The sequence below is a fragment of the Anabrus simplex genome, chromosome 1, assembly GCF_040414725.1.
Source record: "Anabrus simplex isolate iqAnaSimp1 chromosome 1, ASM4041472v1, whole genome shotgun sequence".
Lineage (NCBI taxonomy): Eukaryota > Metazoa > Arthropoda > Insecta > Orthoptera > Tettigoniidae > Anabrus > Anabrus simplex.
In genome coordinates this window covers 1,597,673,081-1,597,699,108 of record NC_090265.1, presented here as the reverse complement: position 1 = coordinate 1,597,699,108, position 26,028 = coordinate 1,597,673,081, and the positions used below count along the sequence as shown (strand labels likewise).

Below are 26,028 nucleotides of genomic sequence, written 5' to 3'. Positions count from 1 at the left end.
CATCAAAGAACATACCGGGCATATCAGACTCACCAACCTGATAAATCAGCTGTTGCTGATCATGCCTTTACACCTGGTCATGATGTCATGTTCCAAGAAGTGGATGTTCTTGCCCGTATAAAGCAATATCGCCCAAGACTTATCAGGGAGGTGGTTGAAATGCATAAACACCCAGATAATTTCAACTGCGATACAGGCTACAACCTCAGTGAATCATGGCTACCTATTGTCAGAACCATTAGAGAATGATGTTTTACTGTTGCCATTCGTTGTCTCTAGCATGGGGATAAAATTACGTCCCTTTTACATCTTAGGGCACCATTTTAAGTTCCTTGTTGCTTTCTCCTAGCAACCTTTAATGCGTCATTTTATTTCTCGGTTGTCTCCTGATGAAGAAAGGCAAGGTTCCTTTTGAAATGCATAGAGTGTGTTTATAATTAATTACACGGCATAAGCCCAAAATATACTCCATGAATAGTTACATGGGCCGTGAAAGTCTAAATGATAAACTATTGCTGTGAAGCAGTGGTTATCGCTACCGTAGTGCATTAGATCATCTTAGCCGGTCATGAAGCAATATATCTCTTGGCAAATGAGTCACCCGGCTGCGCTATTGCCTTCCGTGCGTGTTCCCCTGACACAAGGAACGAGCTAAAAAAATGTCCCTGTACTTGAAAGTTAGAACTTATAATGTTCCAACATTACCTCCTCTCTCTCTTTACGAAAACTGCACTTCAAATTCCCCTCCATCGTACCACTAAATTTAACAAATCCTTTGTTTGCACTGCATCACGTATCTTTAAGGGCTTTAATCTTCACTGTCTGTGAGCTTGCATCCGGGAGATAGTAGGTTCGAATCCCACTATCGGCAGCCCTGGAAATGGTTTACCATTTTCACACCAGGCAAATGCTGGGGCTGTACCTTAATTAAGGCCACGGCTGCTTCCTCCAACTCCTAGGCCTTTCCTATCCCATCGTCGCCATAAAACCTATCTGTGTTGGTGCAAAGTAAAGCCCATAGCAAAAAAAAATAATCTTCACTGTTTTGCAGATAACACTAACTGTACTCAACTAAAGCAGTCGTTAACATCTATCTTCGTCGAGGAGTACACAAAGGGCTGAGATCAGGCATTCTTGTGTCTAAAAATCAGAATATTTATATTTCTTAGAAAATTGTTTCTCTGTTTTAACTTTAGATTCTTTAGATTCTTGTAGTCTACAATAATAAATAGGCTTAATGATTTACTTTCTTACTTATTATATAATGTATGTTTTAATTTTACTGGTTTTGGTATCTATATTTTAATTTTTAAAGTTTATTGTTTAATTTAATATTTTAATATTATGAAAATGTAGTTAGTGTGTTCATAAACCTGTATTGTATTATATGAAGACGCTAGATACAAGGGCTTTTCAGCCTCAGTGGCATGTAAATTATCAATAAATTCAAATTCATATTCAGAAATTCTTTCTGTCTACTAGTCAAACAGGTAGTGCAAGGTGCTGTTGGCGGGAGGCCAGTTGGCTAGTTTTTGGTTAACGTTCTGTCATGTCATGTTCCGGTGATGTCAATGGCCACGTTAAACCGTACTTTTAGCTTTGATTGATATTCCTGTATTTACATATTAATACTGTTATTGTTGTTGTTGTTATTACCATGTATGTATGTTGGGTATTCAGCCCGAAGGCTGGTTGGATACTCAACAGGTTCACCATTAGCTGTCATAGATGGCCTAGGTGTCACTGAAGAGGCGTACAAGGGAAATGAGTAGTGAGGTAGTTTCCCGTTGCTTTCATCACTGAGCCAGAAGTTGCTATTGCACATCAGTCTGCCAAGCTCACTGAAAAGCGTGCACAAATCGACCCTATGAATGACATTTTCACACCATTCATAGCAGGGCCTGGCTGCATAAGGAATATTATTACCATTGCATTATTAATTGTTTTGGAAATTTTTTAGGGGTTGTTTAATGAGCATTTAGTTGGGTGGCTGATCTACCAGTAAATTTCGTTACATCATTTTCAGTGACGTCTACGCCTCCAAAGCTTTCTTAGACTGCTAGGTAGAAAATGCGATACTGTCTGCTCTGCTATATTTTCAATTCTGACCCCCTGTGGGTAGGGGACACAGACGAAGAATACACCCACGGTATTCCCTGCCTGTCGTAAGAGGCAATTGAAAGGGGCGACCAATGGATGATCGTATTAGAACTTATGAAACTACTTGTGATTAGTACCATCACGCGGGGAACACTATGGGTCACCTTTACTTGCAAGTTGTACCACTATGTCAGGTATACACTAGGTTTGTGATTAGTAGCAATAGAAGGTGAGCCTGTATGGGTTTTCCAGTACTCGTGATTAGTACCATTGTGAGAAACACCACGGGTCTGGGCATTGCCTGTGATTAGTACCATTATATCAGCAACACCATGGGTCTGCAATGCCTGTGATTAGTACCCACTGTATGAGGAACACCACGCAAATACCGGTGACCGTGATTAGTACACTTAGGTGAGGAACACCTTGGGTTTGCGTTGCCTGTGAGTGGTGCCATTATGTGAGAAACACCATAGGTCTGCGTTACCTGTGCGAAATACAGTAACACCAAGCTCAATAGCTGCAGTCGCTTAAGTGCGGCCAGTATCCAGTATTCGGGAGATAGTGGGTTCGAACCCCACTCTCGGCAGCCTTGAAGATGGTTTTCTGTGGTTTCCCATTTTCACACCAGGCAAATGCTGGGGCTGTACCTTAATTAAGGCCATGGCCACTTCCTTCCCACTCCCAGCCCTTTCATGTCCCATCGTCGCCATAAGACATATGTGTGTCGGTGCGACATAAAGCCAATAGGAAAAAAAAAAACCAGTACTTGTGAGCAGTACCATAATGTGTGGAACACCGTGAGTCTCCGCTACTTTTGATTAGTACTGAAACATGACAAATGCCATGGTTCTACTTTACTAGCGATAAGTACCATTATGAGAGACTGTTGACCTGGATTTTGGACCCCTTTAAACAACAAGCATCATCATCTTTAATTCTGTCACCCAGCAGTTATGTATTATCTAGTCCCAATGTTGTAATTCCAACTGCTTGCCCTCTGAAAACCAAAAGACATACCACCAGTAAATAATATCTATTTTAATTTCTCGTAAAATTGAAAATACCATAGGTGAGATACATTTCAGCATGAATACTCAAATTCAGGGATGGTGAAAACTAGCCAGCCTATTAAATGCTCATTAAACAACCCCTAAATAATTTCCAAAACAATTAAAATATGATATCAATAACAATAAAAGCTAAAAAGTACTATTTAACATGGCTGTTGGTGTCACCGTTATGGTAAACTAGCCAGCTGGCCTCCTGCCAACAGCACCCTGCAGTCTCTGCTTGGCTAGTACAGAGACGAGGGCCGGGCTGAGTGGCTCAGATGGTTGAGGCGGTGGCCTTCTGACCCCAACCTTGCATGTTCGATCCTGGCTCAGTCCAGTGGTATTTGAAGGTGCTCAAATACGACAGCCTCGTGTCGGTAGATTTACTGGCACGTAAAAGAACTCCTGCGGGACTAAATTCCAGCACCTCGGCGTCTCCAAAAATCGTAAAAGTAGTTAGTGGGACGTAAAGCAAATAACATTATTATTACAGAGACGAGGCACTGCTGAAACACTACATTAAGATAAGTTCTAACTTTCAAGTACTGAAAGGTATTAATAGAATTTAAACATAAGATGGTGTTACATTTCTAAATTAGTTATATATATACACTATGTAATCAAAAGTATCCAGATACCCCAAAAAACATACGTTTTTCATCTTAGGTGCATTATGCTGCCACCTACTGCCAGGTACTCCATATCAGTGACCTCAGTAGTCATTAGACATCGTGAGAGAGCAGAATGGGGCGCTCCATGGAACTCACGGACTTTGAACGTGGTCAGTTGACAGTCACTTGTGTCAGAAGTCTGTACGCGAGATTTCCACACTCCCAAACAACCCTAGGTCCACTATTTCTGATGTGATAGTGAAGTGGAAACATGAAGGAACACATACAGCACGAAAGCGTACAGGCCGACCTTGTCTGTTGACTGACAGAGACCGCTGACAGTTGAAGAGGGTCGTCAAGTGTAATAGGCAGGCATCTATCCAGACCATCACACAGGAATTCCAAACTGCATCAGGATCCACTCCAAGTACTATGACAGTTCGGCGGGAGGTGAGAAAACTTGGATTTCATGGTTGAGCGGCTGCCCATAAGCCACACATCACACAGGTCAATGCCAAACGACGCCTCGCTTGGTGTAAGTATTGTAAACATTGGACGATTGAACAGTGGAAAAACGTATGGAATGATGAATCATGGTACACAATGTAGCGATCCGATGGCAGGGTGTGGGTGTGGCAAATGACCGGTGAATGTCATCTACCAGCGTGTGTGGTGGCAACAGTAAAATTCGGAGGCGGTGATGTTATGGTGTGGTCGTGCTTTTCATGGAGGGGGCTTGCATGTCTTGTTGTTTTGCATGGCACTATCACAGCACAGGCTTACATTGATGTTTTAAGCACCTTCTTGCTTCCCACTGTTGAAGAGCACTTCAGGGATGGCGGTTGGATCTTTCAACACGATCGAGCACCTGTTCATAATGCACAGTCTGTGGCGGAGTGGTTACACATCAATAACATCCCTGTAATGGACTGGCCTGCACAGAGTCCCGACCTGAATCCTATAGAACACCTTTGGGATGTTTTGGAACGCAGACTTCATGCCAGGCCTCACCGACCGACATCACTACCTCTCCTCAGTGCAGCACTCTGTGAAGAATGGGCTGCCATTCCCCAAGCAACCTTCCAGCACCTGATTGAACATACACTGACTGACAGAGCAAATGCAACACCAAGAAGGAGTGGTCAGAACTTTATGCCAATTGCAGGGTAGACTGACGTCACTGAGGTATGCTCATGATGTGAAATGCGCCGCTGTGCTGCGCACGTAGCGAACGATAAATGGGACACGGCGTTGGCGAATGGCCCACTTCGTACCGTGATTTCTCAGCCGACAGTCATTGTAGAATGTGTTGTCGTGTGCCACAGGACGCGTGTATAGCTAAGAATGCTAGGCCGCCGTCAACGGAGGCATTTCCAGCAGACAGACGACTTTACGAGGGGTATGGTGATCGGGCTGAGAAGGGCAGGTTGGTCGCTTCGTCAAATCGCAGCCGATACCCATAGGGATGTGTCCACGGTGCAGCGCCTGTGGCGAAGATGGTTGGCGCAGGGACATGTGGCACGTGCGAGGGGTCCAGGCGCAGCCCGAGTGACGTCAGCACGCGAGGATCGGCGCATCCGCCGCCAAGCGGTGGCAGCCCCGCACGCCACGTCAACCGCCATTCTTCAGCATGTGCAAGACACCCTGGCTGTTCCAATATCGACCAGAACAATTTCCCGTCGATTGGTTGAAGGAGGCCTGCACTCCCGGCGTCCGCTCAGAAGACTACCATTGACTCCACAGCATAGACGTGCACGCCTGGCATGGTGCCGGGCTAGAGCGACTTGGATGAGGGAATGGCAGAACGTCATGTTCTCCGATGAGTCACGCTTCTGTTCTGTCAGTGATAGTCACCGCAGACGAGTGTGGTGTCGGCGTGGAGAAAGGTCAAATCCGGCAGTAACTGTGGAGCGCCCTACCGCTAGACAACGCGGCATCATGGTTTGGGGCGCTATTGCGTATGATTCCACGTCACCTCTAGTGCGTATTCAAGGCACGTTAAATGCCCACCGCTACGTGCAGCATGTGCTGCGGCCGGTGGCACTCCCGTACCTTCAGGGGCTGCCCAATGCTCTGTTTCAGCAGGATAATGCCCGCCCACACACTGCTCGCATCTCCCAACAGGCTCTATGAGGTGTACAGATGCTTCCGTGGCCAGCGTACTCTCCGGATCTCTCACCAATCGAACACGTGTGGGATCTCATTGGACGCCGTTTGCAAACTCTGCCCCAGCCTCGTACGGACGACCAACTGTGGCAAATGGTTGACAGAGAATGGAGAACCATCCCTCAGAACACCATCCGCACTCTTATTGACTCTGTACCTCGACGTGTTTCTGCGTGCATCGCCGCTCGCGGTGGTCCTACATCCTACTGAGTCGATGCCGTGCGCATTGTGTAACCTGCATATCGGTTTGAAATAAACATCAATTATTCGTCCGTGCCGTCTCTGTTTTTTCCCCAACTTTCATCCCTTTCGAACCACTCCTCCTTGGTGTTGCATTGTCACTGCAGTCAGTGTATGTCTGCAAGAGTGGAAGCTGTCATCAAGGCTAAGGGTGTACCACCACCATATTGAATTCCAGTATTACCGATGGAGGGTGCCACAAACTTGTACGTCATGTTCAGCCAGGTGTCTGGATACTTTTTTATCACATAGTGTATATAGGTCAAAAAGGGTCATTTGATAGAATCTGATAATGTTCTTTTAAGAACAAAACATGTCATTCTAATGTAAGTTAATTAATTTTTTTAAAGGTATAATCTGTTGTGGAATATTTTCTTTTTCAGATATTTTCTGAAATTTTATTGTATCATAAATTAGTTTCTACAGACTGAATAACCTGTTATAGATTAACTGAGTTGAAACTGAAAAGAAATGGCTTCCATTTTAACAAGTCTTCACAATATTATCAAAATATTTGCTAATGTGATGATAATTTCATTGAAAAACTAAAATATTCCCAGGAAGAACTATGGTAAGTTAGTTGGAGCACGTTTATTTTGGATGAGTTTGCTGCAGCTGATCCAAAATCAAATCCCTTGAAAGAAGTACACAAAATGATGCTTTTTCCATGATTATGAAGGGGCTTAAGTACAGTTGCTTCAGATGCAGCATATTGATATTAGTGTGTTTAAAGTATCCTGTGTTAGGGACATCTGGTATTCATCCTAATATTGTTACTCTTTGGTTCCAGATGTGGTGTTACTTTGGAACAACTTGATGATCTTTCGGTTATTCATGTATCTGGAACAAAAGGAAAGGGTTCAACATGTGCATTTTGTGAATCAATTCTTCGTGAACAAGGCTTCAAAACTGGGTTTTATTCTTCTCCTCATCTTGTATCTGTAAGGGAGAGAATTCGAATCAATGGTCAGCCACTTAGTCGGCAAGAGTTTGTTAAGCATTTCTGGTCTGTTTATAATAAATTGGACAAGAGAAAGGTAATAGACATATACATTCCTCACCAGTGTTGCCAACTTAGCGGATTTTACGCTAAATTTGGCGGAATTAGAAGACTGTCGGCGGAGAAATATATCATTTAGCGGACAGCGGATATTTTGGCGGAATTCTAGATTTATTATAGCGGAATTTAGTGTTTTATCCATTTTACGTTTTTTAAAATTTGTACTCCAGTCTGTCTCCGAGCTATTCCGTATTTCTTGTCAGGAGCTAGCAGTGACATGAGGAAAACATGTTATTTGGATTTGATGTTATGAGATCATGGTATCATAAATCTGTAATGCGTGGGGAAAAGTTACTTATCTCTTAGTTGACAGATAATGAAACTGTGAGAGACTAGCATTTATATTATTATGCTATGAAGGAAGACCATTTAATGAACTGGCCACTTCTGTGTGTGGCCCTTGAGGTAGGGGATTCACCTAGTTTGCACCCGACAGTAAAATGTAAAAAGTTTTAGCTCACGGGCTCGCAGGCAGGGAGTTAATCCCAGTGGAACTCAAATATCAGGTGAGTGCAGACATTTTTATTATTATTATTATTATTATTATTATTATTATTATTATTATTATTATTATTATTATTATTATTATTATTATTATTATTATTATTATTATTATTTCTTTCTTAATCTGCTTACCCTCCAGGGTTGTTTTTCCCTCGGACTCAGTGAGGGATTCCACCTCTACCGCCTCAAGGGCAGTGTCCTGGAGCTTCAGCCTCAGGGTCGGGGGATACAACTGGGGAGGATGACCAGTACCTCGCCCTGGCGGCCTTACCTGCTATGCTGAACAGGGGCCTTGGTGGGGGATGGAAACATTGGAAGGGATAGACAACGAAGCGGCCGTGGCCTTAAGTCAGATTTGCCTGGAGGAGAAGTGGGAAACCACGGAAAACCATTTCCAGGATGGCTGAGGTGGGAATTGAACCCACCTCTACTCAGTTGACCTCCCTAGGCTGAATGGACCCCGTTCCAGTCCTCGTACCACTTTCCAAATTTCGTGGCAGAGCCGGGAATCGAACCCAGGCCTCCGAGGGTGGCAGCTAATCACACTAACCACTACACCACAGAGGCGGACTATTGTTATTGCTCATTATTTGAGATCGGATTTCTTGGCAGAATTTTAGCGGATTTTTAGTAGTATTTAGTGGATCTTGAAAATATAAGTTGGCAACACTGTTCCTCACTTACTAACTGGATGCATTCATGCCTGTGATGCACATTTCTCCTTTTAAAATTAATTTCCTTTCATGTTCTTTTTTAGGAAAATAAGTTGGACATGCCATCATATTTTAAATTCTTAACTGTGATGGCATTTAATGTGTTCCTGGTGGAAAAAGTGGATGTAGCCATAATTGAAGTAGGCATTGGTGGAGCATATGATTGCACAAATATATTGAGGTGAGATGTATATTTAATATGTAGGCCTTTGTATGTATTTATGTATCTGAAGAATTGAAATCTTAACAGTTTGTTTGTTAATAAGCTTTACCTAATGCATGAAATTGAAAACTATTTCTTTTGACACACAATATTGTTAGACAATAGTCTGTTTATACAAATTTGACTTATAACATTTACCCATGAAGCATAATACTGTACATTATGTTGACATAGTAAGCAGATCCGGCCAACAGCTGGAAACTGCAGATGATGATGATGATGATGATGATGATGATGATAATGGCTCAGCGGTAGAGTGTCGGCTTCCGGATCCCAAGATAGCAGGTTCAAACCCGGCAGAGGTAGTCGGATTTTTGAAGGGCGGAAAAAAGTCCATTCGACACTCCATGTCGTACGATGTCGGCATGTAAAAGATCTCTGGTGACACATTTGGTGTTTACCCGACAAAATTCATTAAATCTCAGCCATAGACGCCCAAGAGAGTTTCGGATTACTCGGTCTGCCATCTAGAGTAAAATGGAACGTCGAAATTGACGAGCAGACAGCCAGATGGCGTCAAATTGAAATGTCTGCACATGGTAGCTGAAGCCATACAATTATTATTATTATGATGATGATGATGTTGACATAGTCATCATCGTCATTTTCTAAATTGAGCTTAATGGATGAGATGTATACAAGGACTTGTCTTACCTGAACTGAGAATGCTAATTGGGCTCTGGAGGACTGGAAATATGTGGCATGCTCCAATGTCAGGATACAAGCGTATATCACAAAATAAAAGAACATTGTATGTCAAGTTTTCAGCCCAAAGACTGGTTGAATTCCCAATAGCTCCATCATCATCTGTCATTGGTATCCTGGGTGTCGCTAAAGAGGTGTAATAAAAAAATGGGAAGTATGGTCTGTTGCTTTGCTTGCTGAGCCGGATGGTGCTATTACATATCAGTCTGCCAAGCCCACTGAAATGTATACATCAACCGACCGTATGAGAAACACTTTCCCCTCTGGGTCAGATAAGTGCTTGACTGATTCATAATGCAGTAGAACAATGTCCTTGTCCTTCTCCCCATCCTTGAATTTGAGTGTTTGTGATGAAATGTTGCTCACCTATGGCATTTTTAAGAGATATTATAGATATTATTTACTGATGATGTGTCTTTTGATTTTAGGAAAGTGCAAGCAGTTGGAATTACATCATTAGGACTAGATCACACATACTTGCTGGGTGATAGAATTCAAGATATAGCATGGCAGAAGGCTGGCATTATGAAACCAGGCAGTATTGCATTTACTGTCCAGCAGTCCAAGGAAGCTTTGGAGGTCTTGAAGACTCGGTCATTTGAGCGTCAGGTGAGTAAACATATCTGAATGCCCCTCTATATTTTTAAGGACAAAATTTTTAAAAAATGTTTCACTCAAATTTATTTACAATATTTGCTACAGAACAAGAATGTCATTTCACTATGTATGTTTCACGAATTTAAAATAGTTTCAGACAATGTTTAAGTGTCCTTGAAATAACACCCAATAAATTATATAAAACACACAGAAAAAGTTATCAGTCACAGAACGATAGTCAACACTTCATTCATCATCAGAAGTACCAATTACAGAGCTTTCACTATCAGTTTGACCATCACTTTCCCACATGTCGTCGTCTTCGCTGCCGTCCATAGCTTTAAAAATACTGCACTTCTGGAAACTTTTTCTGGATGAGATCACCAGAGATACAACCCCTCGCCATCTTTACCCACAAACAAAGCAGTTGAAATTCCGGGTACTTAATACGACCAGTTATTATTATTATTATTATTATTATTATTATTATTATTATTATTATTATTATTATTATTATTATTATTATTATTATTATTATTATTATTTATTTATTTTCCACCAATTGTAGGTACAATTTATGGATGGTGAATGGAGGGAGGGCATAGCCCCACATACATGAAAGTGCCCCCATCACCACTTAAACTCTCTCTAGTTTTGTCATGTTCTCCACTGTAGTAGGGTGCCAGGAAGGAAGTCCGTACAACAGTATTGGCCGTACTAATGACAAATAGGCTGTCTGAACGGCTTTCTTCCTGGCTCCCAGTAGAGATCTGCGGATGAATCCCAGGACTCGGTATGCTTTGCACCGTATTTCCTCTACATGCTTGTTCCATTTTAAATTGCTGCAAATGTGAATGCCAAGCAATTTTATTGAGGTGCAGGGCATCAAGTTTTTACCACATAGTGAAATTTGGTGTTATAACTGTGATCTTGCTCTTGTTAAACGTATATATTTACATTTCTGTACATTTATAGTCATTCTATTTATTTGGCACCACAGAGCCACATTATCCAGATCTGACTGTAGCTCATTTAGGTCGTTCTCATTGCGTATGGCTCTGTAAATGATGGTGTCATCAGCATACTGTGCCATAGAAGACGAAACACAACCTGGCAGATCCAGCGTAATTATCATGTGCAGAAGCGGTCCTATCCCACTACCTTGAATCACGCCCGAGGTGACTAAGGTTTGTTCTGACCTGGCCCCACTGAACACAACGCTCTGCGTCCGACCTACCAGGAATGATCGAAACCATGCCAGCAGTTTGCCTTGAATGCCATACTTGTTAAGTTTTAACAACAGTCATTGATGAGGTACCTGATCAAAGTCCTTACTCCAGTCAAGAGTTACACAATCCACTTGGGATATATTAGACTGGTCCAGGGAATGTTGCCACTCATCAATTACTGTTGTTAAAAGCGTAGTACAGGATTTCCCAGGGAGGAATCCATGTTGGTTGTTATTCAACATTTTTCTCTCGTTCAGAAAATCCAGCACATGTTTAACAGTTAGGTGTTCCATGCATTTACATAAACCAGATCTAATTGAGACTGGGCGATAGTTGTCTACATTTTCCCTGTCACTGTCTTTGAATACTGGAACGACATTTGCTTTCTTCCATTCTTCTGGCACAGTCCCACTATTCACTGAAATGTTAAATATTGCACAAAGAGAAGGTGCTAATGCTTCTGCACAGCGATGGAGAATTCTGGCCAGCACTTTATCTGGGCCGCTCGCAGCATGAGGTCTAGCTCTCCGAAGACTTGTTGCGACCTCGTTAGCAGTGAAGTACAAGCTAGTTAGGGGGTGGAAACGGAGGGGTTGTCCTTGTAGTGAACATATCTTCATCCTTGTCAGCCATGGTGAAGTTATTTTTAAATTTACTGTTAAACGTGTCTGCTATTTCTTGGGGAGAGGAAACTGATAGTCCATTGTACTTGAAAAAGGATTGAGCACTGTTGCCGCTTTTGTTTCTGATGAAAGCCCATAGCTCTTTACTATTGAAACTAAGGCTGTGGATATATGAACTGTAGGCATCACGGATTAATGATTTGAGTTTGTTCCTAGCCAGTCTGTACTTCTCCCACCTACTGTCAGTAGGGTTTTCCTTCCATTTCCTGTATAAACAATTTCTCTTTCGAATACCCGATGTTATCTCCTTAGTGCTCCATGGAGTTTTTCGCTTATTGGAGATGGAAACTTTCGGCACAACTTGATCGACACATTCAAAAAATACTTTTTTCCAATTTTCCCAGATCTCGTTGATATTTATATCACTGGTGAAGGTTGTGAGGGAAATAGGAAGATTTTTTGATAGAAGAAAGGAAAGATCGTTCCGGTTAGTGCGGGAAAAATTATATATTGTTCTGGAGTGGAGTTTTGGGGAGGGTTTTCTGTAGGTCAAAGTTGTAATTATAGCTTGGTGATCACAAAATCCTGGTATTACGTCCAGGGACTGGACTGATGATGGAGAGTTAGTAAGGAACAGGTCTAGTGTGGAACGGGAATTTTGCGTAATACAAGTCGCTTCGAACACTAACTGATGGAGAAAAATGTTGTAGAAGGTGGAGAGAAAAATATTTGCAAGAGGATTGTTTAGTACTGGGGCGGCATTTCTAGACCAAGTAATTTCTAGATTGAAGTCACCGGCAATATAAATTGCGTTGTAATTATTCTGCACTTGTTGAACACGTTCCAGAGAGGAGAGCAATGCATCGTTCATTGTTTGCGAGGACTTCGGTGTACGATACACTGATCCGATTAGGAATTTATTATTACCGCACATAATTTCCACCCACACGGCTTCAACTGTTGTCTCCAACTCGGGACGCCTAGTTGGATTACACTCTGGTTTTGCAGCAATAAGTACTCCGCCTCCTGTGGTTAGGGTCTGGTCCTTACGGAACAAGACAAAAGAATCTGCTAGCACTTCTGAGTCATTAATTGTGTCTGAAAGCCATGTTTCACTGATACACACAATAGAGGGATCTAGGCTTGAGAGCGAAGCGAGAATATATTCTTTTCTACCTGGACGTAAAATGCTGCGTGCATCAGTGCATGATTGTCAGCCGCCACCCATTCGGTATACAGCTGTTTCAAGGCTGCTTTGAACGGATGGTTTACACACACATCCAACGGCTGTAACAAAAGATGTCAGTCTGTCCGGAATGATTGCTAGATCAGTTTTGCGTCCTTGGTTTGCTTCTTCACAGCTTCTGTTGTGTAACCACGGTAGCTGTCCATAACAAGTAAGCTTTTCCATCCAAGCAATGCACCAGGGCGACATTGCCAAACACATTTCAATGCTATTTGCTGTACATCCCACTAACTACTTGTACGGTTTTCGGAGAAACACATTTCAGCCTGTCTTCCACTAGTAGACTGTCCATCCAACGATAACACCAGCAGGTAGATTTTTGGAAGTGTCTTTCTCTTCAAGACAACGTACGGTGGAAGTTTAGTTCCATCAGCAAGTATACATAACAGTACTATACACCTCTGTTTTTCCTTACCACCCGTTCTGATGGTAACACTTTTTGACCCCTTAACCCTCACATTACTGTCTTATGGCATTTCAGAATAGACGGGCGTATGATCTGCATTTCCAATTTGGGAATGTAGATATGAATTTTACTTTTGCAACCGAATTATATGATGCTGGAAGGAAATTTTTTTTCTTCATAGTCAGTAGGAACACGCTGTGAAATTGTGGTATGCCCTTCTAATGCTCAGTCCATTCCTCTTGTAGAAATTTCTGATCCACCCTCCGTTTGCTTTAAACTCTGGCATAGAAAGTTTTTTGGTGATTTCTAATGCTTTTAATTGGGACATTTCGGTAGACACCATATCCCAGTTCCCGACTTTCTGTTACATATTTGTACAGAATCCTTTCAATTTCAAGAAACTGTGCACTCTGCCTGCCGAAAGCTCTACTATCACCACTACTGTTTAAAAAATCTTTCTTTTTTCTCCAATTTCAAATACAGGATTCATCTACAGTATATCATATTTTCTACCGGCGGCATGATTTCCGATAATTTCAGCTTCCTTTATAACTTCCAGTTTTTCACTTACATTAAAAGACCGCAAATGCTTTGTTGAATTCATGTTTACATGTGGCACTCTAAGAACATGAGACTGTAGACTGACTGCCGCCGAATGCTTACAGTAAAAGAAAAATGAAAGTATGTGCGGGCTTGGGGGAGCGTGTGCTGAGAAGCTTGGTTGCCAAGTCATGGCGACCATGAGTGTGTCGATGTTTGATTTCAGGTTTCTTCCGTAATTAGAAATAATTTTACTTAGCTTATAAACTACAGCCAACTTTTAGGAAAGTTTTACACACATTGATATTATAGAACAAATCTCCATTATCACATGAAATACATAAGAGAGAACAATACCAGGTCAACTTGTTATTTTTCAAATAGACGCTGTCAGAATACGTGGTTGAATCCAGTGCCAAACATTAACACTAAAATACACTAAAACACTAAAAACCCGGAACATTCCCTAAGAGTTTATCAACTTAACCATTGTGGTTTGTCTATTTTGCAAATAGAGGAGAAAGATAGTGATCTTGATATCGGTGTTCTACTGACAGGCATGTTACCCGATGCTAAGGTCAAGGCCAGTTATGTTTATGTATGAGTAACAGCATATTCATTTAGGTTAGAGTGATGAGCTACAACTCTAGGGATTTTCGAGGACAGAGGGAAGTACCAGCAATATTTAACTGACATGATTTCTGAATTGGAAGATTTTAGTAAAAATTTTAAGAGATGCTAATTTTAATAAATCGATTACATTTTTAGGTCATAGACAAGGATGACATTTTAAGAAGGTTGTAAATAGAATAGTGTAGTTTTAGTGTTCTTTTATGACATTTATGATATATTTTATTTTAATTATGGCACATATTAGATTTCTATTAAGAGATGTTTAGAACTTTGGTGTATGATTTGTAATAATAAGTAAAGAAGTCCAAGAGATAATTGGTAGTGTGAAAAACCACTGAGGAAGAGGACAGTAAGATCCTTGAAACATGAACGGTGTATGAGGTGATAACAAACAATTCATTAAATAATTCTTTTAAGTATTGACAAGGCTTATTTTTAATTATCAAAGGTGTATGTATTGGAGTAGACATTCCCTAAGATGCGTGAAGTATCGCAACACGAAATGAATAAGACCTGCACCCAATTTCTAGAAGCGATATTTAAAAAAAAAAACGTGGGTGGTATTTGGGATTATACGGTATACGTCATATCTCTTTGGTTTCAGTAGCACTTGGAGTGTGAGTGTTCCTAACCTTGTGTTCATTGTACCTCAATTTTATTTTGCTCGTACTTTATCTAATTTTGAACTGTTGCCTTGTAATCTGTGCCAAACTCCTCTCTTACATTTATCTTGTTCAACCTCCTTTAATCACCTCTTGGTTTCTTCTGATACTAACAGTGTTAAGTTATGAGCACTGCTGGCTACATCCATTCAGTATCTGCCCATTCCTCTCTGTACGCATTGCTTCCTGTGTAACAGTTTGTTTCCAACTTATGACGTCAGAGCACAGCAGGTAACAATCAAATGTTGCTGCCATTGGTAGCATGTTGAAGTGAACAAGCTATTTTATGCATCAGTAAATGAAAATGTATCTATATTTTTGAACTTAGTAGTTTACTGATAAATAAAGTTCTCTTTTTTTTCCATTGGCAGAGTATGAATTTGGTGTAAACCTATATGTTTATCTGTTCATTCAGGGAACATTATTCACCAGGTGGTCTAAGCTGCCATCTCGCAGACAATACGTGATGCCTCCTGTTACAAATTGGAATGCTGAGTGAGCGCCTAGGAAGTAAAAGATAGCTGGTAGTGGCTATGACGTATTGTTATTTTCCCAATCTTTAGCATCCAATTTCTTTTTTTAAAACTGGCATCCTTGTTGAAAAAGGTCAGAATTTCACTCCTTCCTGTAGTTTGAAGCTTCAAATGCATCCATGATTTTCCCTGACTGGCATAAGAGGTGACTTAAAGGGGCATTGTGCTGTAGCCCTTCTTATCCCTTTCAGACCGTGTACGCACAATTGTGCGGGTTCTTATTTTATGTCTGAGCTTATTTGACATTTTCTTGGCGCTAGACTGGACTGCAGTGCTTGTGCGGGACACGTAGCATGTACTTCAGCTGTTTTTATTTAGTACTTGACCACCAGGGGGCAGGAAGAAGAGTTTAAAAATACAGTTCATTAGCAAGATGGCGGGAAGCAGTGATGCCTAAAGTAAGTATTTATTTATTGCATTCATATTAATCTAGAAGCTTTACTGAATATCAGGATATAATCAATGAAGTGTGTAAATTGTGTAGCAAACGTAAATTGTGAACTTACAACATCGTACTTAATACCATGAGGTTTTGAATGTTGATATGCACATATGTGCGGGCTAGGTTTCCTTACAGACAATGCATTCAGGAGTGCTGGGTGCTGTCACAAAAAGGACTGTGAAAGCAAAACTTGTACTCTACATGAGAAATGTAATGTATAAGATTTTAATTGTTTAAAATCATTCCACACTGTAAAATAGAACATTTGATCATGTACATGTGCATATTCACATGTACTGAGTGGTTGAGGCGCTGGCTTTCTGACCCCAACGTGGCAGGTCCGATCCTGGCTCAATCCGGTGTTATTTGATACTTCAGCCTCGTGTCGGTGGATTTACTGACTCATAAAAGAACTCCTGCGGGACTAAATTCTGGTACCTTGGCGTCTCCAAAAACCACAAAAGTCGTTAGTGGGATGTAAAACTAATAACATTATTATTTGAATTGTAATGATTTTGCTTGACATTATTGAAGTATGCAACCTTATCTCCCCTTTCCTGTTATGTTATTGGTTTGATCATCCCTTATTTCTGTCAGTTATGCTATTGTTATTATGTGGTATTATGTTACATATGTCATTATTCTGCATTAACATTTTGATTCTGCTTGCTCTGCCTCATTGATGGTTTCAGTAATTTTTGACTGGCAGATGTGGAATTGTCTTTTAAATGCAACATTAATGTAACTTAATTATATTATTTTCCTGTGATTTTGTGGATTTTGGTGAAGAGATATACTTGGGAAGGACGTTGTGCAATTTCTTCACATCGATTTTAAATATGATGGCTATTTTTACCAATTTCAACTTAATATTTATTGCAAAATAATTTGAAAGGCGTTTATTCATTAATCTCGCCACTCTGTGGTGTAATTCATATTTTATTATTTTGATGCTGGTTATTTCAATTATTATTATTCTTATAATTTTTTGAACTTATTAAATTCATTCTATTTCAAATTAGTTTCTCATAAGTTATTTATGTGGTTTGATGGTCCCTAGTTCTCATGAGAATGTGTTCCTTGTCCACCCCTCTTTCTTAGTGATTTCTTGCCCATGTACACTCTTACACAATCTTGCGTTTTGGAGAAACTTCATGACGGTAAATTAACTTTGTATTTTGTACTTGTCTTAGTATCGTGTTGTGTGAATTGTTCTGCTACTTGCTGTGTAATTTCTTGTTTCGGTTTCTCTGCTAACTAACTTCTGCATTTTACCCAACCGGCGTCATGGAAAAGCATAGCCCTGATGCTAATAAGTTATGTGTATTGGGAGGTGGCAATACTAACATTCCATGCTGGCAGGCTGAGTGGATCGAGATGGTTGAGGCACTGGCATTCTGACCCCAACATGGCATGTTCAATCCTGGCTCGGTCCGCTGGTATTTGAAGGTGCACAGATATGTCAGCCTGGTGTTGGTAGATTTACTAGCATATAAAAGAACTCCCACAAGACTAAATTCCGGCACCTTGGCATCTTCAAAAACCGTAAAAGTACTTAGTGAGACGTACATCCAACAACATAATTATTATAACATTTTATGCTAATCTTATTTCTCTGTGAAGCTGTTTCATCCCTGCCTCCTCTGCAGCTTTATTACAAAGGAGTATTGTATACTGTATTTACGCAAATAATCCCTGCTGCTGAATAATCCCCGGACCCTAATTTTAGGAAGAGTCATTTTGAAAAAAATGAAATGAATTTTTTTTTTTTTCTATTTGCTTTACGTCGCAGCGACACAGATAGGTCTTATGGCGACGATCGGATAGGAAAGGTCTGGAAAGTGGAAGGAAGCGGCTGTGGCCTTAATTAAGGTACAGCCCCGGCATTTGCCTGGTGTGAAAATGGGAAACCACGGAAAACCATCTTCAGGGCTGCCGACAGTGGGGCTCGAACCCACTATCTCCCGATTACTGGATACTGGCCGCACTTAAGCAACTGCAGCTATCGAGCTCGGTGAAATGAACTAAAATTCCTTCCATCGAAGGAGTGAAGTAGGCATAAACAAACATTTCATATCACTCTGCGAGATCCACGTGGTCTTTACTATGCAAATATGAAAATGAAAACCTACAACCTGTTTTCCAGTCAGTGACCGGGTCAGGGATGGAATGAATGAAGCCCCCATCTTGCAGCGAGGATGGGAATTGTGCCGGCTGCTGAGGCCTGTCACACTTCTCTGGGGCAATGATTAATGACTGACATGAAATGAAATGATAGTGGAGAGTGTTGCTGGAATGAAAGGTGACAGGAAAAAGCGGAGTAAAACCTGTCCCGATTCCGCTTTGTCCAGCACAAATCTCACATGGAGTAACCGGGTTTTGAACCACGGAACCCAGTGGTGAGAGGCTGACGCGCTGGCTGAGCAACGGAGGCTTCTTTATGCAAATATGAACGTGTAAATTTACGGATATAGCTGCTTTGCCTGAACATATTTCAGATGATAAAAATACATTATTATCACTACTATAGCAAATAGAAAGGGGAAATGTGAGCACTTCGACTCGCTTCCCATTACAGCAATGGAGAAACTAGTGGCTACAGTGCGGAGATTTGCCACTGCAGCACAACGATCGCTTTGGGTGAACAGATGGCATTGTTTATACTAGGTGCACGCGTTTTTACTTGTAGCGGGAGTGATTTTTTGAGTGTAATAACTATATTTTGGAATAAAGTGAGTGTGAAAATGCCGTCGTGCTTTGTGCCAGGGTGTCAATCTGCTTACAGGTCAAGTGAAGGAAAACATTTCTTCTCTCCACCTGAAAATGAGGAGCATTTCTCTCAGTGGGCTAGAGCGATCCCAACAAAAGACATGCAGCTCACGCGTAAGTCTAGGATTTGAGAGTCTCATGATCCGGAAGATCTTACAGTATTATAAAGGTAGACTCGTTTATTATTAATGGGGAAAAAGTTGAAATTCCGAGAATAAGGTAGAGCTTAAAGCCAGGAGCTGTCCCTCATATTTTTCCTAACTTACCGTCCTATTTAAAAAAAGTCCCTAAAAATTCGAAACCCCCCATTAAAACGAGTTGCTCAAAGAACATGTTGGCAGTGACAATATTAACAGTGGTAGCTTAGAATGTAACAGACTAAATTTTCCCTCTACATCTTAAAATAATAGTGACGATAATATAAAAATAAAAGAATTTGGTCTCAGTTTGCCCTGTAAAGTAGCTGATAGTGACATTGATGCTTCTAGAACTATTCTTAATTTGAGGAGATAAATTATAAACCTTGGTAGGAATTTAATTAGAACCAAAAATAAATTACTTACATGCAGAGCTAAATTAAAGCAGATTGCAAATAAAGTCAATGTGTCAAGTGAAGCTGAAGACAGTCGTAAGTTCCTTAGCAAAAAAAAAAAAAAAAAATGTACACATTGCTCAAAAAATGTAGCATCAGCCCGAAAGGTATGCATTATTCCAATGAATTTATATTAGATAGTTTGCTTTTGAAAATCAAATCCCCTAAGAGTTACAGACACTGTTTAAAGCATGAGTTACTTCCTCTCCCTACCAAAGCTCATTTGAGATGACTATGCAAAGGATTCACATGTAATTATGATATTAATGGGAATGCTGTCAATGCAACTAAAGATTTTTATTTAAACGAGCAAGATGAAAACATGCTACTAGGTATAATGATTTTTGTTGAAGTAAAATTGAGAGAAGACGTTAGATTTAATACAACTACACTTGACAGTTATGGATTTGTTGATTTAGGAGATGAAACTCCCTACGACATAAAGAACATCCTTGCCAATCACACACTTGTATTTATGTTTGTCCCTTTGTTGCACAGCTGGATCCATCCTTTAGCAGTGTATGCTAGCAAGAATGCAAGTCCTGGAGAACTATAGTCAAAAATAATAATTCAGGTCATAATTCAATTGGAACAAGCTGGGGTGAAAGTAATTAGTTTTATGTGTGATGGAAGTCAGCGTTATAAAAGTGTGTGGATGAATTAGGGAATTTCAGGGAAGAATGATAAAATAGAATGCTCCATCGAAAACCTGGCAGATGACGTATATTCTAGTGCCTGCATCAGTATGATTTGATCTTGGCTCGAAGTCACGACTCCTTGGATTTTAAAACATTTAGTTTCATCATCAAATTCTCCAGATATCACCAGCTCTTGATTTTCATTTTAACATTGGGATTTGCACTTTTGCATAGGAATCTCACAAGTTCTTGTTCATTTGAAGAGCAGCATATAAAGTTTTGATAATTTTAGGTATGTGAGTGGATGGTCATAAGATTATCAGTTCTACTGGACTGGAACCTTTTGTACATCTTCTCGCTTCCATATTCTTCATAGAAATTTCATCATATCCAAGCCGAGGTAAATTATTTGTACATTAGGTCTGTAATAAAAAGAAGTTACATACTTGTAGAAAGTTTCTGCGAAGTTGCCAAACGTTGTGTACTTATGCAGTTGAATGATGAACACAAGAGCCATTTCGTCAAATACATGAATCATACAATGACTTTACGGAAGAACATAGTCCACATCACAAGTGCAATTAACTTAAATAACATTCATAAGAATGCGGTTATCAGGTTTTTTCATGAACACATGTACATCTGTCAAGGCACGAGGATATTTTGCTAGTTCACAACTAGCGATAGACTTCAGGTCATATACACGTTGAATTGATAACATTGCTGTCTTCTGGATGTCAAGAGATTCTTTTGATTTGTGAAGTTCCTTTTTTAAGCCTTCTTTTGAGATTGTGCCTTTCTGCTTAGGAATATGGTTAAAATTCCGATGACATATCGTCAGCTGTGTTACACGTACATATTCTAGTAAATATAATATCATTTGAATCTCAAGCTACTTGGAAACAAATTTTGGTTGCCACCAAATGTTCGCTTACAAGAAATAATTTATTATTTTTTTCCTTGGTTGTTTGACAGCAAAGAATACATATGCAGTTCATGTCCATACCCTTAGGATTTCTTCAGCTACACTGTCAATGATTAATTGATGTAGAAGAGCCACCGTCATCGTTAAGCTGTTCAGATGTGTCCGTCCGCTTCTGCTTCTCCAGTGCTTTCTCCCTTCTTCTAATTTTCTCTTCACTAACATAAGTGGAAAGGTACACTTTGTGCCATGAAAATGTTTGATTTTCTTCATCTGGATAGAACAAAGAAAAGTTTAGAAACTTCATTTTTGTGCTCTTCAGCTGCACTTTGAACTGTTGAAAAGGTTTCAGCCTTAAGCTTAAGTATTACGTTATTCAGTTCATTGCAAAACACACACAATTTCACTTTCCATGTGTTTTCCCTTCCCTGGTACCACTACAATAGATATTGATGTACACTGTCGCAAACAACATTCATAAGCACTCACATCTGAATAACACACTGTTTGTGAACAAACTAAACACATAAATGGTGACTAGGACTGGCACGCACTGTGTTGATGTTAGGCGGAGTGCCGAGGCCTACACGTCACAAACCTTCAAGTTAATTACTTCTGTCGCTTAGGAAAAGGTTTGCATTAACTTCTTAAGTAAAAAATTTCAGACTCATTAAGTGTTATGAAAGTGCATAAATGTACAATTATATTGGTGTTCATTTTCATACTTTGCAGTTTTAATTGAAATGGGTGGAAGATATCAAGCATAGTGCAATACACTTCTTTTAGTATTTTTAATTGCCATTCATTAAAAAAAATGAAAAATATTCGACCAAGGATCATAGAGATAATGACGTCAACATGATGTGGCTCATCCGCCATGTTTAACAATGATGGTTCAAGATAAGCCCGATCACAAAATTTGGTAGCAACCTGCATTTTTACATACTCTAAAGTTTCATAATTAAGAATTAAAAAGAACTGCGTCCGAAAGGTTTTGCGTACTTATGCGCCAATATGGCCTCGTCAAAATATACACAATTCCAATCAGCTGTGAATGGTCACACTCACTAATTACAAGTCTATTTAGAAGTCTCTCTCTTCCTTACGGCACAACAGGTGGTCTGGCCCATTGCTCTACCTGGGGGCGCTTAATCCTTACTTTCACATCCCTAAGTCCAGTCACCTCATACAGGAACTGTGTGTACATCGCTGGATCTGAACACAGAGCTACGTGCCACTCGACACATGATAACTGTTCATTGGTACGACTCCACAGACAGTCCATTAATTCACACAGTCACATGCAGTGAACAAGTAAACAGCTCAACAGTATTCAACAGCAGGATGATACAACAGCGAACATTAACACAGGTTCATATACCCTCACACTCACGATAGCGACTCGCCTTGCTGACTGACAGCAATCCTCAGTCCACAGAAATACACAGTACTCTCAGGTAGTACACGTCATCCGTTCCATTGTCTCCAGCCCACCCACTCACTGGATTCTCGTTCAAACCTCAGTGGGACATTAGCAACAGCCAACACCTCTGTCCCCCTCAGCCTGGCCTCTGACTCCACCCACGGAGTCCAGCACTGACTCCACCACGGAGCACTGACTATAGCTCCACCATGGAGCCCGACTCTGACCGACTGTCTGCAGCTAGTCTTCCTTTTTATAGCTTGGGTGAGGGGAACCAGAAAATTCGCACGGTGGCTAGAAGTGGAGCATTCCCATTGAATCTCCAAGAAACTCACAGGTAAGCCAGCCGACAAGAACAAGCCGTCTGGGAGATCCCCGGTCGTCTGAGTCGCTAGCCCCTTCCTGTAAGTACCGAAAGGGGTTCCCACGGGGCTGGCCCTTAACAATACTGAAAGATAAGTGTTGAACCTAGTTTCGCCATGAATATACGACTGGTTGTGTGTGTTAGTTTCCAGTACACGAGGAATTCAACATGCAACGTGGAAGTAAGAAGGCCCCAACTGTGCCAGCGAACATCACAATACAGCAAAGTTCATGATTTACCACAGTGAAGAGGAATTCCAGCTGTTTCAAAACCTACATCATGAGCCTCTAAATGCATAGCACCATCCCATCTCCAGGATGAATCGACTGGAGGCCTGAACACATTGGACGTTGGATGAGTCTCGTTACAAGCAAATATGAGTACTTTTGTATGTAACTTAATCTTTCAGTCTTTTAGACTATTAGCAAGTGTGATTCTCTTAGATAGTTTCTTTAATGTAGTGCTCTTTCCTATTTCTTCTATCCTGGTAATGGTTGAATTTAGTTGAATGTAGTTTGGAACATTTGCGTGTGAGTGCAGTCTTCAGTGATCAAATTTAATTCAAGGCAACATTGTTTCTTGACATAAATATAAGATGCTCTCATGGTAATTAAGACTTAAATATCTAAATTATTTGTGACTATGATGGTGATGATTTCTATTTCAAGGAAAGGAACTAGGCTTTTCCAGAAAATATTTCATTACATTAATGAAAGAATCATCCATGCATTTGCTTAATTTAATATAGAGGAATGATAGGAATACTAATAACTGCTTAAAAATAAAGTTTAATCACCAAAATTAATGTGATTTTTAAAGGAGTGTTGAGTGTTTTAACTTGCATTTAAGACAGGATTTGAAAGGCAAAGTATGCTGTACTATTTAATATATTTGCTGGTGGAATTTACAATAGGAGTTGATATCTCTTAAGGTTAATGGAGGAGCACTTTTATAATGCGATGGTGTTGATTATCCCCACATCGTGAGTTTCAAATAAATTTAATGTGTAATTATTCACACTCGCCAGTTAGGTGATTTGTCACTACTTTACCCTCATGGATGTTAAGATATTAATGCACAATCGATGGAAGTTTAGCCCACTTTTCTTCAAACACTATTTCAAGGGTCATCATTATAATTTTTATAGGAGTAGATCTGTTTAGTGACATAGTTTAATTCTGTTGCCACGATGCATTTGATTTATTGCTTATAGAGCCTTACAAATGATCTTCGATGATACTATGAGGTGTGACTACATAAAAGTCAGTACTTCAATTTAGAGTAACTGATGACCGCGTAAATAATAGAGTAAAAGCGTGTGATTGATTTTGTATGTTTTTGGGATGTTGCTGCTGTATTTTATACTGTATTTATTTATTTTGTGATGGTTTGGGAGTTGATTTGTCCTGTGTTCTGCCACAGTAGTGATCATTTCAGCGTTGATTAGGCTAATTTTCCGAAATGGAAAGAGTGTTACAGTGATATTTAGTTTTGACTATTGTGTCAATTTAAGGAAGGTATTTTTTAAATACAGTATAATCTTGTACAGTTAGGGAATTATTTGAGAGATATTGGGATCTTACTACAATCTTAAAGCAAGGCAACTCAAAAAGAATATTGTCAAGTCAACACTAGTATGAAGGATGGGTTTTCCACCTAATCAGTACTTTCTTTTACAAAATGTTTAGAATTATTTACATTAAAACAGTACTGGTTTCGACCTGTAAATAGGTCATCATCAGCTGTTGGTGAATCTTCATTGTTATTTAAGTAGTTTTTAGTAATGTTTTATGTACAATCGCTACTAAGCAGGTTCACCAACAGCTGATGATGACCTATTTACACGTCGAAACTGGTACTATTTTAATGTAAATAATTCTAAACATTTTGTAAAATAAAGTACTGATTAAGTGGAAAACTCATCCTTCATACTTGTGTTCTTAAATTATCAATATGGACAATGAAGCTGATAGATTATAGTAAGTCAACACTAATTTGTAAATCATTGACAAATTTGTATCTCGAAAAGATTAACTCGGTGATAAATTGTACTCAGGAGATCATTGTCAGACTTAAATTCATTTATGACTTAATGAATTATATTAATAATTTGTAATATGTTAGACTGAGAGAAACCATTCTGAGGATTAATTACTATTGCAACTTACAAGGAATGATGTACCATATTTACTCGTGTATTAGACCCCCCCCCCCCTGTCTTTTTGAGACAAAGGAAAAAAAACTTGCATGCAACCCCCCCCCCGAACATATCTTGTCAGAAAGAATGATGATTCCACTTCGAAGCAGGTGCAAGCTTTACTGCAGCTCCGACATCACACAAAATTGTGAATAGTTTCGTCCATACGGCCTGCGTAATGAAATCATGCGCCAAAGTCATGTTGTACATTGTGTTTCGTAGTTTAAAAATGTCTTCCGTAGCGTAGGCGTACTGCAGCTCTGATTATGTTGCACAAATAGGTGAATAGTTTTGTGTCCAACCCACACATTGCAAGCATGCATCAGTCATGTTAAGATGTTTGTGTTTTGTAGTTAAGAATGTCCACCAGCATAAAGGTTAGCACAATTAGCTGCTCTTCTCAGGGGCCTAAATTCGATACCCAGTACAATATTGCCAGAGATTTAACAATGGCAGGAAGGTTGATATGAGGTAAAAATCCCTTCACCGGGGGGGGTGCCTAAAAAGAGCTGCACCACTTCGGGATGAGGAAACGAGTTTACTTTAGTTAAGAAATATTCACGGCTGTTGCTATTAATCATAGCAGGTGATATCACCAACAAAGTGATCGTTTAATATATCCTATACTGTATAGGTAATTTTTGGAGATAAGTAGGTTTAAAATGTGATAAAAGCAATCCAATAATAACGATTATTTTACTCGCCAACGAACCTAACAAATAATAATAATAATAATAATAATAATAATAATGTTGTTGATTTTATGTCCCCACTAACTACTTTTACAATTTTTGGAGACACCAAACAAAACATACTATGCATTAATAAAAAAATG

At 39.9% G+C, this 26,028-nt stretch overlaps 1 protein-coding gene across 4 annotated transcripts in view; it reads left to right on the top strand.

Annotated features, from left to right (window-relative positions):
* LOC136858579 (folylpolyglutamate synthase, mitochondrial) overlaps positions 1–26,028 on the top strand; it is a 204,350-nt gene that overhangs the window by 59,140 nt on the left and 119,182 nt on the right. For all 4 annotated transcript variants that reach the window (XM_067138241.2, XM_067138238.2, XM_067138240.2 and 1 more), the window contains exons 3-5: positions 6,963–7,209; positions 8,494–8,630; positions 9,806–9,986. In XM_067138241.2, coding sequence (XP_066994342.2) covers positions 6,963–7,209; positions 8,494–8,630; positions 9,806–9,986 — 565 coding nt within the window. The remainder of the gene's footprint in view (positions 1–6,962; positions 7,210–8,493; positions 8,631–9,805; positions 9,987–26,028) is intronic.